The following is a 19,313-nucleotide window of genomic DNA, read 5'->3' on the forward strand; positions in this document are numbered from 1 at the left end:
GTAATCGGTTTAAATCTGTGGCCATTATTGTACGTAGCTAGATAATATTTAGCACCTTGCTTGCTGTTTTCTGTAAAGCTGATTTGAAAAGATGTGTACTATGTTTGATTGGCTGCCACCAAATTTCTTATGCATGCACAAACACATCAATCAATTCCACATGACCAGTGAAATCAAGGGCGAAAAGCCAAAACATTTAATAATTATTAAGTAGAGAACGTTGCACATTTTGAGGGAAGCGATGTTCTAGATTTTCCTCAAGCCCTCCTGAATCAGTGTGAAAAATGCCACTACAGTTCTGTTGGTCACATTTTAAAAATTGTTTTGAAAGACAGATTGAGTTGTTACCATATATCTGCTTGATTCGTAAACCATGTCTAATATCTCTGTATACAAACTAACAAGTACTTCTTTAACGGTTTTAAATTCTACCCAACTAGGACTTTTTTGGTACCCAAAGGTGCTCTGACTGCCTCAAGACCAGCCGAACACAGTGAGTGTGTGTTAGAAATCAGGAATGGTGAGAGAACATTGTGCTTGGTACATTTTTCAAACCAAACTTTGGTCTTTTGCCAACAAAGTTTAAATCCCGTCTGGCTAGCACGCTTCCCATATTCACGCATTAGGTCAGCAGGCGGAAAGTGGGCGGTCTTTTGTGGCGATTCGAACACATTCGACCACATGAGTGTTTACACTACAAAAGCAATACGGTCAAATGAGTTTTCGACTACCTCTGGAAGTGGTCAAAAGTGGACAAGCTCAAAACATTTTAGACCCCATTTACACCTGTATTTAATGTCGTCCACTTGTGGTCTTAATACCAGGTGTAAACAGGGCCAAAAACACTTTGATTGTAACATTATTAAAGTGGATTGGCAAAATAAATAAATAAATCACACGAAGTATGAAGTACATGCTAAAAATGTCAACAAAGTCAATTCTTTCACAAAATAATGTTATTATTCTAAAAGATTGCTCACAGACTGTATAAAAGTCATAATTATGATATTAAAAGATGACATTATGAAAGAAAATGTCAATAATGACATTAAACAAATATTTATAACATAAAAAGTAGAAATTATAACAAAAACTCATAATTATGACATAAAAAATGTTTTTTATTTCTCCAAACAATCAATAACAATATTCCTTATTCATTTATAATCTAGAAATGTTTCATTCAACATTTTTACTTGTCTGAAAAGTTTATAATACAAAAAGAAGTGGTTTGACACATTGCTAATTATTTACATATATATACATTTAGTCAGAAGAATGAGTAAAATAAGTGCAGAAATCATCCAATTTATTCCGAAACGGGGTAAAATTTATGTGTTTTCTTCTAATAACTGATGTTATTTTCTTGGATCAGGAGCGTCTGATCGCACACAGCTTGTGTGGGGACGGATTCAATGTGATTCCCACTATTCCTTTGAGATCCAGATCATCTCCAGACACTCCAGGTGGAGTTGTGAAGCGGTAGCTCTGAAGAAGGGAAGTGAAGAACAGGAAGAGCTCCATTCTGGCCAAACTCTCTCCCAAACAAACCCTTCGGCCTGAGAGAGAGAGAGAGAGAGAGAGAGAGAGGAGTTGAATGGTCTGTTTAAAATGCTGTCTGGGTAGGCAGGACGCTAAGTTTTGAAACCGAGCCAATGGGAGCTAAAGCAGGGCCGTAACCACAAAAGACAATAACAAAATTATAGGTGCTTACTGCGAATGGTATGAAACTTGACCCGTCAGACCTTAGTCAGGTTAGACACCATATTGAATTTAATACAGATAAAAACAAGGTTTTAAGGGATAGACTTACAGTCTTTACAATGGCACACTCTGTATAAAGGTCCTATTACATCATTTAAGAGTTTTTGCCCACTGAAAGGTTTTTTTTTTTTAGAAAGACATTTCATCTGCTGAACAATCGGTGTGTTGTTAAATGACTGATCCTCAGTCATTTAGTGGGGCGTGATTTCACCAAGTACAACATGTTCCTAGATGGAACAACATGTAGTTAGTTTGATGTCGACTTTAAATGTGAATATACAGTTGCTGGTCATATAATTAGAATATCATCAAAAAGTTGATTTATTTCACTAATTCCATTCAAAAAGTGAAACTTGTATATTACATTCATTCATTACACACAGACTGATATATTTCAAATGTTTATTTCTTTTAATTTTGATGATTATAACTGACAACTGTTGTGAATGGGAGTCTCAGGCTGGAGATCCAAGTGCAGCGTTTTATTAAAGTAGAGTGGTCGTACAGGCAGGGTCGAAACAGGAACAAACAGGAACAGTGAGGAACGGGCAGAATCGTAGTCAAGGGACAGGCAATGATCAGGACAGGCAGCAATGGGTCAAAAACAGGGAACAGGCAGTAACGGCAACAAGGAACAGGCAGACAGGGAATACAGAAAAACGCTTAGAATTGCAACAACAGTTAAACAATACTTCGCGGTGAGGTGGTGTGTGTGGAAGTCCTTTATAGTCCTGGTAATGAGCTGTAGCTGGGTGTGGTGATTAGGGAGGAGTGTGTGCATGGCTGTATGTGGCGACAAGTGATTGGTGTGGAGTGAACATGTGACTGGCAGGGAGGATTGTGGGAAGTGTAGTTTGACAGGAGCAGACAGTGATCATGACAACTAAGGAAAATCCCAAATTCAGTATCTCAGAAAATTAGAATATTGTGAAAGGTTTCAATATTGAAGACACCTGGTGCCACACTCTAATCAGCTAATTAACAGGATCTGACTAAACTTCTCCAGAGAGGTATGGAGGTACGGGCATTCACCCAGAAGTTCTGGTCACGGGCGGAGATGTGGTCCTCAAGGACACATTTAATAACTGCTTAGATGACCCTCTGCCACAGTGGGAGATGGAGCTGGTGAAGGGGTTACATTTCTGGATTTCTCTAATTACCTGTATCTGCATAAGAATGGGCAGATTCAGTTACCTCCAGCACCTGCTCCAGCCCATCAGTCCACTCGTCAGCCCACTCCAGCCCGTGGGCCCGCTCCATAACCCGCTCCAGCCCATCAGTCCACTCAAGTCTGTGAGTCCACTCCAGCCAGTGAATCCGCTCCAGCCAGTGAGTCCGTTCCAGCCAGTGAGTCCGCTCCAGAGACCGCTCCAGTCCATGAGTTCGCTCCAGTGCCCACAGAGGAGGTGGGTACAGAGTCACCGCCTCACTCACGTAAAAGGAGGAAGAGGAGGAGGAAGGCTTCCTTCATCCCTCAAGACCCGGAGGCCTTTTCAGAGTCTGCTCCAGTCCTGCATGCGCTTCCTGTCAGTCCCGTCATGGCCAGAAGGACTGTTCTTATGTTAAATGTTCTGGCTGTCTTGCGGGCCTGGAGGATGCATTCCAGTTCTTTTGATCGTGGACCAGTCTGCCAGCCTGAGCCCGCTGTCGCCCCAGAGCAGCCCGCTCTCCTTGTCAGTCCTGTTATGGCCAAGAGGGCTGTCTTCACTTTTTATGTTCTGGCTGTCCTGCGTGAGTGGTGATGCACTCGAACTTTATTGACTTTGGAACAGTCTGCCAGCCCAAGCCCGCTGTTGTCCCAGAGCAGCCTGCTTCCGTTCCAGAGCAGCTCGCTGTTGTTCCAGAGCAGCTCGCTGTCGTTCCAGAACAGGCTGCTGTCATTCCAGAACGGCCTGTTGCCGTCTCAGAGCTGCCCACTCTTCCTGATACGGTCACTGAGGCCGTCACCAAGCAGCCAGCTCTCCATGATACGGCCTCGGAGGCTGTCAATGAGCAGCCCGTTCTTCCTGATGTGGTCTCTAAGCTCCCTTGTTCTGCCCTGCCGCCGCCGACCAGGCCATCTGCCCTGCCGCCACCGCTGCCCAGTCCTGCTGAAGCCCACCTGGTCAGTTCCTCCAGCACTGCCCTGGCATTCAGCCAGTACTCCAGACCTGCTGGAACCTGCCTGGTCAGTTCCTCTGGCACCGCCCTGGCACTCAGCCAGGACTCCGACCTTCATGGAGGCCCCATGGTCTGTTCCTCCGGCTCCCCCTGGCCTTAAGTCGGGGACTCTGGACCTGGCCCACCATCCCTACCCCTGGTCCTCCTACAGTCCACCTCCCTCCTGTGAGTTTTTTTTTTTGTTTTGTCTGGTGGAGCATCTGGTAGCCTCCTTTGAGGGGGGGTACTGTCATGATTACTAGTGAGAGTGCCCTAATCAGCCACTAGAGGGAACTCCAACCCAGACTCTTGTTTCACCCCTTGGACTTCATTTCTCATACCACACTTCCCGGACTCATTATCCTGTCATTGCAAACCAGCTGTTTTGAGTTTGCTCATCAGTGTCTGTCTATTTATACTTGGTTTGTTTTTGCTTTTGTTATCGCGGTTTCATTTCATGTCACCTGCTTCCTTTTGCATTTTGCTTTATTTTGTATGGACTGTTCTGTGGACTTTGACCCTCGCCTGCCTGGATTATGTTTATTGGATTACCCCATTAAAGCTGCACTTGGATCTTACCTTCTTGTCTCTGTGCTTATGTTACAGTATAAACCATTTTATTTCGCTTTACAAATTCGCTTACACAAATTCAGTGGTTCAAATTCGGCAGAAAACTCGACATTACACATTTGTGAGCTGCAGGAAAAGTAGTAGAGTGACGATGCATATCTCCATCCTCTGTTAGTCGGCTTCACCAGCAGGTGGTGCAAGCGGCATTTGACGAAGACCAAAGCAACAGTTAGAAACAGTCATTCGTTCACAAAAACGGATTTGCAGAAATGGAGCAAGAGGTAAGTGAACGTGTGATGATTATCAGGGCCAGTATATATGCGGAAAAGCTGATAAAGACACAAAATATGTGTTTATGTTTAGTGTCTTCATGCAGTTACTTTCCCTTTGTAAGCTACATGTAAGCAGCTTTCTCTCCAGTGAACGAGATTATAACGTTATTCCCAATGCTGATGTACAGTTCAAATGTTAAATCTGAGGTAGACATATATATCTCTCGGTTGTTTAGTTTCCTTAACTTTATATCGTGATGCTGTGTTGTAATTCTAGGGTTTCCCTCAAGTCATAGGATTCCCCTGCCGTTGGGACAAATAAACAATCGCAACTTCTGCTTGATGCCGACTTTCTGTATAGGGGTCGCACATACACAGACTAGTCGACTTTAATGCTCTACCATGACGCTTTAAGCTTGACGTCAACAAATTGCTGGTCATAGCCTATAGAGGGCGCAACATGATAAGAAATCATTGAAGTCCACTTTTACACACGGGTGTGTCTCAATCAGCTCCCTAGTTCAGTAGTCAGGGCACTGATCAGGGAGTCAGCCATTTTAAGGGCTGTCTCAATCGCAGAATCCTTCCAGGGCACTGAAACTTTCGCTCCCTAAAAAGTCCCACAATGCACCACGTGGCATACTCCTCAATATCGCTTTAAAATACAGCATTCTGTGCAGAACTTAAATGAGTCCAATATGTTTTCTGGTCTGTGGCGACTTACGGATATGATCCGATCTAGGCCGGAGCAGACTGTGTTCACGCTGCGGTGGTTCACATGACACTAACGTGAAAACAGACTATATTCACTTCGATGGAAAGCATATTTACTCTGTCTGAATCGTTCCCTATCCCCTATATAGTGCACTATGTTCCATTCACCATGTAGAAACTAGTAAATGTGTGAACAAATGACCGATTTCAGCTGCAGCATCAGTATATGTTTAGGGTGTAGGAGGGGCGGGACTTCAGATTCTAGAGAGCATTTGATTGGACAGAAGATCTGATGAGAAGCTGAAGTCCACAGTGATGTCATGGAAATCTGTGATCCATTTTAGCGGAAGTGAGAGGCTGTAAGTTTTGAATGCTTATATCTCCTAAATACGATTTTTGTCATTGTTTTGGAACACACCAGCTTATTCATAACCTTAAGGCTAACATATTCATACTAAAAGCTAAAAAAACATTTGATTTCAGGAAGACTTAATCAAACTTGCAGCGTCAAAAGAACATATGACAAGTATGGCACTCTGGAAAGAGAGAATAGCGGACTGAAAGTGGACAGGAAATGTTCACCCTGGTTAACAGTAACCAGTTAGCTAGGAATTGCTACTATCTCTCCTCTATAGTGGACATGGTTGAATTTCTTGTAGTGAATCACTTGCCACTCAGAGGAAGCACAGATTAATTTGATGGTCTAACAGAGGGTGGGAGTGGACTTTTCCTCTCATTATTTGAAAACACCCTTCTGCGAAGACCCATAGCTTAGGAGTGTTGTAAAGACAATAACAGGCAATGAAACATACTATTCTCACGATATTCAAAATGACGTTATTGCAGTCTGTTGACTGAAGAAATTGTTCGAGAAGTTGCAGACTCGTGGTACACAATCATAGTAGATGGGATATGTGACCCAACCAGAATGGAAAATATTTCCATCATCGTTCACTTTGTTAATTGGACTAACCTTTTCCATGACAACAAATGAAAAAGGGGATGCCTAAACCCTGACCAACAAAATTATTACAGAGCTTGAAAAGACTGGGCTCAGTACTTCTAAAATATTGAGCCTTTCTTATGTGTGGGGAAAATGGAGGAGTACAAATTAGGAAGACTGATTCCAAATGTGCATTGCTTCAATCAACAGCACCACCTTGTGGTCATTCATGCAATATCCACCATAGTCTTAAGAGATTCATTGAACAGCAGTGGACAGGGCATCTTCAAATACAAAATAAAAAATAAAAAATAAAAATAAATATTTTCAAGACATTACTAGTTATTAGCACGATCGATGGCAATCACAGATACGAGACAGAGGTACACATGGAAGTAGCTGGCCTGATTAGGGCTTTAAATTCATTGCCCATATGGTATTGCCCAAGTTTCTACAACTGCTTGATGTTCCAAACAAACTGATGCAGTCAGACGACATGGACCTGATAAGTGCAGTTGAATTATTTAAATGCACTTCAGGATTCCTTGCAAAATTGCACTGTGTGCACCAAGACCTTCCAAACAAAAACCACTAACAAAGGCTTTCATCTGCTGGAGGAGAGCATTGGCCAAGCTCAAGGTGATTTGGGAAATGAAGAGGAGCTTTGACGATTTTACTACAGTACTTTGAATGCAGTGCTTGCAGAAATCTCTGAGTGTTTCGGAGAACGAGTTAATTAAAACACTTTTAGCGTTTTATCCCCAGAATGACAGCACTTACTTGGATGCGCACCTCGTTCTACACATGCTGAACTTAACTAATTCGAAAGTGGTTCATTCCGAATTTCCTGCATAGGAGTTGTTTATTCTATGGCCATGTGGAAAAATCGCCTTCTACTCTGAAAAATGTGCTTACGGACAAGCGAAAGGCACATTTAGTGCAACTGGCATTTGAAAAGGACTTGACAAGAACATTTTGGGATGAATAGAAATAGGTTTGGGCCGATAGACAATGCCATCGTTCATCGCTGATGGCTAACAGACATCACAATGTTGAGCCAGCACAGTGATCCCCCCCTCACCCCTCCAACAACAACAAAAAAAAAAATCTTAATTATTGTGCAAGAAATGCCAAATGAATTATAGGCTAGTAGATGTTTTACACAAACTAAACCATTGATATTAAAATATGGTGGACCGCAGTCCGCATCCCAACCTCGGACCGCGAGACAGAACGGCAACACCATTTTACTGTTTAGTTGAAGTGAGCAGCGTGTCAAAACAGAGGTGCGGATCACACCACAAGCACTCAGGATTGTTTGTTGTAATGATATTTCAGCCATATATCCTCTTGTACGTTTATCTAAAGCCAAACGCGCTTCATTCAAGCCTTTCAGACACGTGCCACATTAATGGTCCACTGGCATGGAGCAGAGCAAGCATTTTTAATGAATTCCAATAGAAGTTGAGGTTAACACTCAAACGCAAACGTAAGCATTAAGCTCAACTTAACCTAACCTTTTACTGTACCTGCAGAAAAGGGCATGAAAGCATCTCTCTTGACAAACTGGCCTTTTTCGTCTAGGAAGTGTTCTGGGTAAAAGCTATTTGGTTTCTCCCATTCGTTTGGATCCTTCAGAACAGACGTCAACAGAGGAACTACAGTGGTACCCTAGAAAATGGAGAAAAGACGATGTTCAAGATGCACATGGTATCTTTTTTGGGCCTTATACCCATTTATTCTTCAGATAGACCTTTTTGATGAAGTATCCATTGAAGTGAACATCGCAGCTGGTTATATGCGGCAGACTCAAGGGTACTATATTAGCCAGTCTCTGAGTTTCATGAATCACAGCATCTGTATACGGTAATTTCTTTCTATCTTCCACCACTGGCTGACGTCCACCGATCACTCGGTCAATCTCCTCTTGAACTCGATCTGCACACAAATGCAACATGTTTGTTCCTTTGGACACTATTGAATTCAGCATTGAGGAAAATCTCTGTGTTTTTACCCTGTATCTGAGGGTATTTGGCCATGAGCATCAAACCCCAGCGCAGAGTCGTTCCTGTTGTGTCAGTACCAGCGACAAACAGATTTGTCACAGTCATCATTAGATTCTCATCATGAAAGTATGAGTCCTTCTTGCCAGATTTCTGTCAAATGCAATCCACAAAATAAATATGCTATTTATTCACATAACCAATAACATAAACATAAAGACCTATTCAGATCGTGTGCAAACTTCTGATTGGCATCTTCCGCCTGATTGTCCGATTATTCCAGTAAAGGGCATCATAAAATTATGGGCAAAAAATATAAATTAAAATAATGCAACATATTGAATTTCCGTACCTCGTCGCTCTGTTTGCGGATGAGAAAGGAGTCGACAAACCCTCTGCGGTCCTGTGGATTCAGAGTCTCCAGCAGCCCTTTGATCAACCTCGTCATCTCCACTCGACTTTGGACAATATTTTGTACAATAATCCTTTTGTTTTTCAAGAATGGGCCCAACCACGGAAATATATCATAAATCTAGAAATGCACATTCAAAAGAAACAGATGTTTCACAGAGATACACTTTCAAAAGTATCTATTGTAGATTTTGAGACATTGATTCTAATGGCAGTAGACAATCTACATGCAATTTCAGCAAAAGTTCTGGTTAACAAATCGATTACACTTACCCACATAGAAATTGATCCACCGACCCGAACATTTTCATTTGCCCTGTCGACCATTTCTGTGAATCGAGGGTCTGTGTATTCAAATCTGCTGCCGTACACAATAGATGAGATGATGTTTGACACAGCGTAGTTCACAGGCTCTGTTGTGTCGAAGGCTTTCCCTGTGAAGAGCAAACAAATGTCTCTCAATGGATCCTTTAAACAAGAGCATGATTGCAGAAGTCCATAAATGTGTTTCAGCGTGTACCTTCAAACTTATCTAACTCTCCTTTCAGATACTGAATTTCCTCTATGATTTTGTCTTCACTTCCTCTCTTGCCCATCCCGAAGTCCCGCAGATTGCTGAGAGCGAAGCGTCGCATCTCCTTCCAGTTCTCTCCATTGGAAAAAAGGATTCCTGATCAACACAAAACCACCTTACTATGAGTCTCAGCAACAACACAAGCAGAAAATTATTACTTACTGAGTTAGATATATATTAGCCTTAGACCTTTGAGACCTATAAAGTGTCAGTTTGCTTATAAGCATTATATGGCATGTTAATAATGAGTGACAAGTTGACCTTTATTTGTCAATCTATGTGTTTAGATCACTAATCATTTTACAAATGAGTAGTCATGAATTTATATGTTAAAAAAGTGAAAACCAATTTTGTCCTAAAATAATGCTTGGAATCCACAAGTACTCCTTGATTAAAGACTTTTTAAGCCAACAGTCCCATAATCAAAGGTATTTTTAGGTTTTATATTGTTAAAGTGGTCGATTCACCACCAAATATGTTATGCATGTTTATAATGAGCTCACATTTGTGCCAAATTTAATGAATTTTTTCTTTTTTTTCTTTCAGTGTTTTACCCATTTGAGTACATTTCATTGGACTGGAGAAGCCACAAGAAACTGAAAGCTTGAGCAACATGTTTGTTTTGCAAAATGTCTAGCATTTACGGTTCATACATTGATTTTAGGCAGAAAAGAGTAGAATCCTACCATGTTCGTCGTTCATTATCCTGAAACCAGGTCCAATTTTTCTGTCGCCAAATTCTTCTGCATAGTTCACAAGAGCTTCTTTGACGGTTTTGTACCCAACTAAGATTACAGTTTTTCTGGGACCCAAAAACACTTGGAATATGTTTCCGTAGGTTTTGGACAGCTGAAGGACACAGAGGAAGACATTTACAAACAAATCTAAAAATGTTAGGCTACTATTCATTTTAATTGTATCAAGTCCTCACCTCACAAAAGGTGTCAAAGGGTCTCTGGAGGTCAAGGGTCAGCAGGTTCCCCAGCAGCGGCAGTGGTTTGGGTCCTGGAGGCTCTTTCCCCTCTTTCCCATCTTTCTGAGATTTGGATCCAGAGGAAAGCAAATACAAAACCAGAATCAACAGCAAAGCACCCAGAACTGTACCTGTGCTGAGAAACTGCAGAAGTGACTCAAATACAGCCATTTTCTCTCTAAGCTTCTGAACTGATTCACTCACATTTATAGCTGCTTTGTAAGGGAGGAACCTCATGTGATCCTAAACAAACTATAAAAATCCATGAGAAGAGGGTTGTTATGGTTACATCAGCATGTATGTGACACCCTTTGGGGAATCATTAACCTTCTTCAGCTTGTTAAAACAAGACAGGAACATTATTTAAGCCATAAAGCCATGATAACAAAAATAATAATAATAATAAAACAGGTGTAACACAATCTTTGCTCCAATATATGTTTTTTTGTAATTTATGGGATTAAAACGTCTTTTGGTTTTAAATGCACAAAATATTTGCAATGTCTACTTGCCCAACAATGCACAGCAAAGCAGGTCTGAACTGTGACACACAGAGATACTGCGACCTTTATTAAACTTCAAACTAGTGCAATCTCTCGTCTACTGCAATTTATATTGGGCAATCTATGTGTTTATACAGATTATAACTTTTAGAATCAAACATATAGACTACGACTATGAAAGAAATATGTAAATCATCTACCAGATGGGCTTTAATACACTATATAGAGTGTTAACATTATCAAACAAATTTTACTAACCTTTTTTTTTTCTTTTTCATAAGGAACTGAACGGAAAATTCTCTATTATTTAATCAAATATTTAAACACTTCACATTTATTGGTTTTACTTAAAAATGCTATTGTATGCTCTATTATATCTTTTATATGATATAAGCTTTACAATAACTCAATTAGACACACAAATTAACAAAAAGTTCACAAGTGCATCTCTCACCTCTGTCACACTTCAACCTGCAGTGACTTCAGACCTGATTAGGCAATGCAAAATTTTGTCAGAGGGTTTAGGATGTAAAACCATGTGCCATGTACACTAACTGGGGCTGTCAATCAAATTAGCTTTCAAAAAAGGGTGTTAAATGCAACCAATCGTACACTCTTAAAAATAAAGTTTCTTAATTGGCATTGATGGTTCCAGGAAGAACCCTTAATATTCATGGAATTTTTCCATTCCACAAAAGGTTCTTAAGATTTTTAAATGTTCTTCACAGTAGAAAAAAAGGTTCTGTTCACTGAAAGGTTCTTTGGGGAATCAAAACTTGTTCTTCTATGGCAGGGGTGAGGAAGTTCAGTCCTAGAGAGCCACTGTCCTGTAGAGTTTAGCTCCAATCTAAATCAAACACATCTGAGCAAGCTAATCAAGCTCTTCAGGATTACTAAGGTTACGCAGATGAGGGTTTTTTTTCAGGGTTGGAGCTACACTCTGCAGGACAGCGGCTCTCTAGGACCAAACTTTTAAGAATGTATATTAATTGTGCACAATTAGGATAACTAAACTTCTAATCAGAAACACTTCCAGTATCTTTTAAAGTTGATCTTTTAAAGGTTTTGTGTGCAGACAAACTCTACTGCATTTTGGTGAAAATTCATCCGTCACAAACGCCGGTGAAGATTCCTCAATCGACCACCAGAGGTCTCACTTGCCTGAGTATTATCATTGGACTACAGTACCCAAAAGCCCACATACTTGGATTGATTACTGCAGTTCTGTTCCATATTACTATTTAAGCCCTGTGTGTGCGGTCACACTTTGCAAAGTCTTTTTTGCCCTGGCTACATTTCTGAGCATTATTATGTCCTATGTTGTTCTGCCTGTGTTTGACTTTGCATTGGATTACCTTTGTATGAATCTGGACTATTTTACTGGACTATTTTTCTACCCTGACTACATTTACTGTCCTGCCTCTGATATTGTTGTTTGTCCTTCTCTTGCACATGCAAATTTGATTTACACTTGTAATCGTATGTACACTTTCACAAATCTTACCCTGCGCATGCAAATTTTTTTGGCATCATTTTACTCTCATACCAGTCACACTGACGGCATTCCCAATAGCATTGCCAATACCGTTTCTCTGCTTAGATATAAGTGAGAAGCAAAATTATATTAATAATACAAAAAAGATTATTTTTAGAAAATGTTTTTTTTATTTTTTTTTTTTATTTAATCTTATCTTACAGTTGTGTCTTTTGAGTAATCTTTTATAAGGAGGCTATACTTTTGTGTGAAAACAACATAAATGTTTTTAATGACTACATTGACAACAAATTTAAAAAAAAATAAAATAAACACAATATGCACCTGCTGCTCAAGATGTGCAATACAAGTCAGAAGTGATTTTGGTTTGTGGAGTTATTTGCATACATTTTGTGGATTTACTCAGAACAAGTAAAATCATGCCTGTTCTTATTTAAAATGAAGTAAAATGTGTTGCTTCTGTTTTGATCATCCAGTATCAGGAGCGTCTGATCGCACACAGCTTGTGTGGGGACGGATTCAACGTGATTCCCACTGTTCCTTTGAGATCCAGATCATCTCCAGACACTCCAGGTGGAGTTGTGAAGCGGTAGCTCTGAAGGAGGGAAGTGAAGAACAGGAAGAGCTCCATCCTGGCCAAACTCTCTCCCAAACAAACCCTTCGGCCTGAGAGAGAAGTGAGAGACTGTTTAATTTCAAGTCAAATGATTATTTCCTCAAAACACTTGGAGCTCAGATTTGAGCGTACCTGCAGAAAAGGGCATGAAAGCATCTCTCTTGACAAACTGGCCCTTCTCGTCTAGGAAGTGTTCTGGGTAAAAGCTGTTCGGTTTCTCCCATTCGCTTGGATCCTTCAGAACAGACGTCAGGAGAGGAATGACAGGAGTACCCTAGAAAATGGAGAAAAGACGATGTTCAAGATGCACATGGGATCTTTTCTAGGCATACATGTCTATTCTTCTGACAGACCTTTTTGATGAAGTATCCATTGAAGTGAACGTCACAGCTGGTCTTGTGAGGGAGATTCATGGGCACTATGTTGGCCAGTCTCTGAGTTTCATGAATCACAGCATCTGTATACGGTAATTTCTTTCTATCTTCCACCACTGGCTGACGTCCACCGATCACTCGGTCAATCTCCTCTTGAACTCGATCTGCACACAAATGCGACATACGTTTGTTCCTTTGGACACTATTGGATTCAGCATTGAGGAAAATCTCTGTGTTTTTACCCTGTATCTGAGGGTATTTGGCCATGAGCATCAAACCCCAGCGCAGAGTCGTTCCTGTTGTGTCAGTACCAGCGACAAACAGATTTGCTACCGTCATAAAAAGATTCTCCTGGTGAAAGTACGAGTCTTTCTTGCAGGATTTCTGTGAAGTACAAAAAGCACAAAGCACAAATGCATTTTTTTTTGTACTAAGATAATGAGTAAACCAAAATGTTGCAAAGTACTTAACTGATAATAATACATTCAAAATGCACATGCAAACTGAATTTTTTTCTCAATTATTGAGCAGTTTGAAGTTTTATATTTAATATATATATATATATATATATATATGTATGTATGTATGTATGTATGTATGTGTGTGTGTGTGTGTGTGTGTGTGTGCGTGTGTGTGTGTGTGTCACAGAAACGGTCTCTGTGGCTCCCTCTGATCGCCACCTGAGGGCGCCGTCACCGGAATACTGACTGTTCTCTGAACTACAAATCCCACGTACCTGGGCTGATTACCCACCACCTGTTGTGCATTATCTGGACTATTTAAGACTCCATTACCCCATCATGCTTCACGAAGTCTTGTTTTGCCGAGCATACAGAGCCCCCTCCCTGCGAGCGGCTCCTGAAGCGAGGAGCCTGGCGACGCCGAGGTCTTCCACGAGGTCGGGGGGCCGGACGTTTCATTATAGTCCGAAATGTTCATTCAGTATAAATTCAATAGTACAGTCAGCAATATGAGGATGCACAATGAGCCTTTATTTAAACAGGTTGCGTTCTGCGTTTATCCAATCAATGACACTGACACCACAAATAAGAACATTAACCCAGGGTTTAGGAATCTAAAGGTGTGAAACGTCAGCTTATGAATACCCAGGAATAATTGTTAACCCCGGGTAAATTATGAGCAATGTGAAACATTGCGCACACCTACCTATACATAATCACCACAGACCAATAGTAGTACAAAAGTGTTTACCAGCAATAATGAAAAAAATTACTTGGAAATGTTACTTTGGCAAGCTGTTTCGAACTCTCAGAACAAACTTTGTTTTTGAAATGATGTCACATCAGTTTTTTCTTCAATTTCGCTTGAAGTATATCGTGGCCTTTATTGTAAAGTGTCGCCAAATACACTACTAAAAAAAAATTAAAGGAACTCTTTTTAATCAGAGAATAGCATCAAGTCAGTTAAACTCCAGGGATATTGATCTGATCAGTTAAGTAGCAGAGGGAGTTGTTAATCAGTTTCAGCTGCTTTGGTTTTAATGAAATTAACAAGTGCACTAGATGGGCAACAATGAGACGACTCCCAAAACAGGAATGGTTTTACAGGTGGAGGCCACTGACATTTTTTTCCCTACTCATCTTTTCTGACTGTTTTTCACTAGTTTTGCATTTTGCTTGGGTCAGTGTCACTACTGGTAGTATTAGGCGATACCTGGACCGTACAGAGGTTGCACAGGCAGTCCAACTCCTCTAGGATGGCACATCAATACGTGCCATTGCCAGAAGGTTTGCTGTGTCTCCCAGCACAGTCTCAAGAGCATGGAGGAGATTCCATGAGACAGGCAGTTACTCTAGGAGAACTGGACAGGGCCATAGAAGGTCCTTAACCCATCAACAGGACCGGTATCTGCTCCTTTGTGCGAGGAGGAACAGGATGAGCACTGCCAGAACCCTACAAAATGACCTCCAGCAGGCCACTGGTGTGAATGTCTCTGACCAAACAATCTGAAACAGACTTAATGAGGGTGGCCCGAGGGCCCGTCACCCTTTAGTAGGCCCTGTGCTCACTACCCGGCACTGCGGAGCTCGATTGGCATTTGCCATTGAACACCAGAATTGGTGTTCCCCCAATGGCGCCCTGTGCTTTTCACAGATAAGAGCAGGTTCAGCCTGAGCATGTGACAGACGTGAAATGGCCTGGAGAAGCCGTGGAGAACGTTATGCTGCCTTTAACATTGTTCAGTATGACCGGTTTAATAGTGGGTCAGTGATGGTCTGGGGAGGCATATCCATAGAGGGACGCACAGACCTCTACTGGCTAGACAATGGCACCCTGACTGCTATTAGGTATCAGGATAAAATCCTTGGACCCATTGTCAGACCCTATGCTGGTGCAGTGGTTCCAGGGTTCCTCCATTGTCAGGCATGCATACAAGCACGTGGGGGCCATAAAAACTACTGAGAAACATTTTGAGTTGCTGCAATGAAATTTCAGCAAAATGGACTAGCCTACTGAATTAATTTTTTCACTTTGATTTTCAGGGTGTCTTTGAATTCAGTCCTCTGTAGGTTAATAATTTTCATTTCCATCAAATGATGTGGCATCCTTTTGTTCCTAACACATTACCCAGTCCATATCAGTATAGATATCCAGCATGATATGATATTTTTCCCCATGGAGATCTGATGCATTTTCAAAGTGTTCCTTTAATTTTTTTTTTTTTTTTTTTGGTGCATATTTATTGTATGTTTAGTTTTAGCAACTTTTGTGCATATTTTATTTTCATTTAATAACTATGCCTAATAATTAAATAAATAATTAAACAAATAATTTTGTTAAACAATCAAAGCTGATGATTATTTTTTTACTTTCTTCTGTATTTCTATGCAATAGGGCGTTTTCCGTACCTCATCACTCTGCTTGCGGATGAGAAAGGAGTCGACAAACCCTCTGCGGTCCTGTGGATTCAGAGTCTCCAGCAGCCCATTGATCAACCTCGTCATCTCCGCTCTACTTTTCAACACATTTCTTAAAATAATCCTTCTGCTGTTGAGGAGTGGACCCAACCATGGAAATATATTATTAAGCTACAAGTACACATAGAGAAAAAAAAATGCATGTATTAATTTTAAAAAATTGAAACCACCAAACATGTCTCTTTAACCCTTAAATGCATGACTGTTTCACCAATCATTCTTACATATTCGGGTCTTTACCGACCCTGATCTATATCTTACACGGAAGGATCTCTACCTGTCGCGGTAATATAAAACTCCTCTGATATTAGAGTAGCAATTACAGAAGAATAAAATAAATCATATTTTGTTACCTTTTGAAGCTTGAAAGGGCTCAGTTTGAGCAGATGTTTTATGCCATCATCACTGTCCTCATCAGAGCTCATTTCCTAGTAAATTCAGCAAATAATGGGCTAGTTTTATGTTTGAGGTCGCAAATATGAGTCTATTCGTGATCTCAAACATATTCTCAGTACTATATAATTTTTCAACATTTACAAAATCAATATTTCGATCGCTAACAGCTTCACCAGATCCATCCAGTAACAGTTAGTCATATTTGATTGCGTTCAGTACTTGCTCTGCAGTAAATCGCTGAGCCATTTCATGGTTTTCTTATTATTTCGTTTTCTGTCTGAAAGAGTCGTCACTTGAGCATTGTGTATCAGACATTGCCACCTTGTGGAATAAAGATGTATTGCACGTATTCCGTCATCTAAGATTAAATTATTGTTGTGCAGAAAAAATATACGTACACTCATACACACCTCGGGTCGTTAGCGACCCTATACAATTAAAAAAAAAAAATTAATTAAAAAATAGGCATTCTCTTATAATTTTATGATGTTATATACTTTATAATGAATCAATTGAGGAATACCAAGGTTGAAGTCTAACTTTAAAAAATGAATGAGGAGGAGGGTAGTGAATGACATCCCGGGTCACTAAAGACCCGAGGTATGCATTTAAGGGTTAACATAAGGTAAAACATACATCCATACCATCATAATAGCCGATCCACCAACCCGAACATTTTCATTTGCCCTGTCGACCATTTCTGTGAATCGAGGGTCTGTGTATTCAAATCTGCTGCCGTACACAATAGATGAGATGATGTTTGACACAGCGTAGTTCACAGGCTCTGTTGTGTCGAAGGCTTTCCCTGTGAAGAGCAAACAAATGTCTCTCAACGGATCCTTTAAACAAGAGCATGATTGCAGAAGTCCATAAATGTGTTTCAGCGTGTACCTTCAAACTTATCAAACTCTTCTTTCAGATACTGAATTTCCTCTATGATTTTGTCTTCACTTCCTCTCTTGCCCATCCCGAAGTCCCGCAGATTGCTAAGAGCGAATCGTCGCATCTCTTTCCAGTTCTCTCCATTGGAAAAGAGGATTCCTGATCAACACAAATCCACATTACTAGTCTCAGCAACAACACAAGCAGAAAATTATTACTTACTGAGTTAGATACATTAACCTTAGACCTTTGGGATTTATAGTGTCAGTTTGCTTATTAGCATTATATGGCAGGTTAATAAGTGATAAGTCATTTCACAAATTCATGAATTTATATGTTATTTTAAAAAATTTAAAAAAACAATTTTGTCACCAAATATTGCTGGGAATCCACATATACACCTTGATTAAAAACACATTTTCAAGACATTTTTAGGTTTTCATGGTTAAAGTAGATGATTTATCACCAAATTTTTGTTCACTACCTAATGCATGTTTACAATGAGCTTATATTAGTATATTAATTTAATGAAATTTAATGAAAAGCATTTTTTTTACATCAGTATATAAACCCAGTTGAGTGCTTTACATTGGCCTGGAGAGGCCATGAGGAACTTAAAGGTTATGCAACATGTCGCTTACAGATAGTTCTGTACATTAAATTTTAGTACATTCATTTGAGTTGGAAAAAAAGACAAAGAATCCTACCATGTTCATCGTTCGTTATCTTGAAACCAGGCACAATATTTCTGTCGCCGAACTCTTCTGCATAGTTCACAAGAGCTTCTTTGACAGTTTTGTACCCAACTAAGATCACAGTTTTTCTGGGACCCAAAAACACTTGGAATATGTTTCCATAGGTTTTGGACAGCTGAAGGACACAGAGGAAGACATTTACAAACAAATTTAAAAATGTTAGGCTACTATTCATTTTAATTGTATCAAGTCCTCACCTCACAAAAAGTGTCAAAGGGTCTCTGGAGGTCAAGGGTCAGCAGGTTTCCCAGCAGCGGCAGTGGTTTGGGTCCTGGAGGCTCTTTCCCCTCTTTCCCATCTTTCTGAGATCTGGATCCAGAGGAAAGCAAATACAAAACCAGAATCAACAGCAAAGCACCCAGAACTGTACCTGTGCTGAGAAACTGCAGAAGTGACTCAAATACAGCCATTTTCTCTCTAAGCTTCTGAACTGATTCACTCACATTTATAGCTGCTATGTAAGGGAGGGACCTCATGTGATCCTAAACAAACTATAAAAATCCATGAGAAGAGGGTTGGTATGATTACATCAGCATGTAGGTCAAAGACGAAAAAGGGTTCTCAAGCATCAAAACAATAAGTGTAATAAAGCTTTGAATTGTGGTTGTTGTTTTTTAATACGTCAGAATGGGTACTGTTTTATTTGTTTGTTTTATTCGGAGCAAAAATTAAATTTCATAAATTTTTACCATGATTTACAGAAGACACCCACTAAAATTAAACCTTAAAAGTAGACATTTTACTTGCATTTAATGTGCTTTCTAAATTAGAAAGCTTTGTAAATAAAATCACTTTTGTAAAAATATAAAATCTTGTTAAAACTACACGATAACAGTATTCAAGCAACAAAGCCTTAAAAGCAAAAAATCTGGTTTAACACAACCTTTGCTCCAATTCTATTTCATTTCTATTTATTTTCGGTTTATATATTCACTAAATATTGTTATATTGTCTATACTCCCAGCAATGCACAACAAAACAGGTCTGACC

General features: G+C 40.0%; 2 protein-coding genes across 3 annotated transcripts; both read right to left on the minus strand.

The window, feature by feature from the left end:
- Positions 1 to 1,133: 1,133 nt before the first annotated feature.
- On the minus strand, positions 1,134 to 12,149 carry LOC137017232 (cytochrome P450 2K1-like). Of its 2 annotated transcripts, XM_067381259.1 has the most exons (10): positions 10,568 to 12,149; positions 10,322 to 10,426; positions 10,077 to 10,239; positions 9,337 to 9,486; positions 9,090 to 9,250; positions 8,758 to 8,937; positions 8,417 to 8,558; positions 8,156 to 8,340; positions 7,932 to 8,073; positions 1,134 to 1,559 (listed from the first exon to the last, which is right to left on the minus strand). In XM_067381259.1, exons 1-10 carry the CDS (start codon positions 10,598 to 10,600, stop codon positions 1,372 to 1,374), a joined length of 1,449 nt encoding a protein of 482 aa, XP_067237360.1. In that variant the 5' UTR covers positions 10,601 to 12,149; the 3' UTR covers positions 1,134 to 1,371. The 2 variants fall into 2 exon arrangements, with proteins under 2 accessions (XP_067237360.1, XP_067237359.1); XM_067381258.1 differs by lacking the exon at positions 10,568 to 12,149 and having other exon boundaries at positions 10,322 to 10,559.
- Positions 12,150 to 12,533: 384 nt separating this feature from the next.
- LOC137017233 (cytochrome P450 2K1-like) lies at positions 12,534 to 18,733 on the minus strand. Its single transcript, XM_067381260.1, has 9 exons — positions 18,521 to 18,733; positions 18,276 to 18,438; positions 17,578 to 17,727; positions 17,331 to 17,491; positions 16,222 to 16,401; positions 13,594 to 13,735; positions 13,331 to 13,515; positions 13,110 to 13,251; positions 12,534 to 13,027 (listed from the first exon to the last, which is right to left on the minus strand). The coding sequence occupies exons 1-9, from the start codon at positions 18,731 to 18,733 to the stop codon at positions 12,840 to 12,842; spliced, it is 1,524 nt and encodes a 507-aa protein (XP_067237361.1). The 3' UTR covers positions 12,534 to 12,839.
- Positions 18,734 to 19,313: the final 580 nt, after the last annotated feature.

This window comes from Chanodichthys erythropterus, chromosome 3 (assembly GCF_024489055.1).
Source record: "Chanodichthys erythropterus isolate Z2021 chromosome 3, ASM2448905v1, whole genome shotgun sequence".
Classification (NCBI taxonomy): domain Eukaryota; kingdom Metazoa; phylum Chordata; class Actinopteri; order Cypriniformes; family Xenocyprididae; genus Chanodichthys; species Chanodichthys erythropterus.

Bases quoted from the DNA above. Each gene is read 5' to 3' on its own strand.
- LOC137017233 (XM_067381260.1), bottom strand. From the start codon at position 18,733: ATGGCTGTATTTGAGTCACTTCTGCAGTTTCTCAGCACAGGTACAGTT. The intron at 13,736-16,221 runs GTACGGAAAACG...TGTACTTCACAG, and splicing joins TCCGCAAGCAGAGTGATGAG to AAATCCTGCAAGAAAGACTC. The intron at 13,252-13,330 runs GTCTGTCAGAAG...TCCATTTTCTAG, and splicing joins ATGGATACTTCATCAAAAAG to GGTACTCCTGTCATTCCTCT.
- LOC137017232 (XM_067381258.1), bottom strand. From the start codon at position 10,534: ATGGCTGTATTTGAGTCACTTCTGCAGTTTCTCAGCACAGGTACAGTT. The intron at 9,251-9,336 runs GTACACGCTGAA...TGCTCTTCACAG, and splicing joins AGAGTTAGATAAGTTTGAAG to GGAAAGCCTTCGACACAACA. The intron at 8,341-8,416 runs GTAAAAACACAG...ATTTGTGTGCAG, and splicing joins CAAATACCCTCAGATACAGG to ATCGAGTTCAAGAGGAGATT.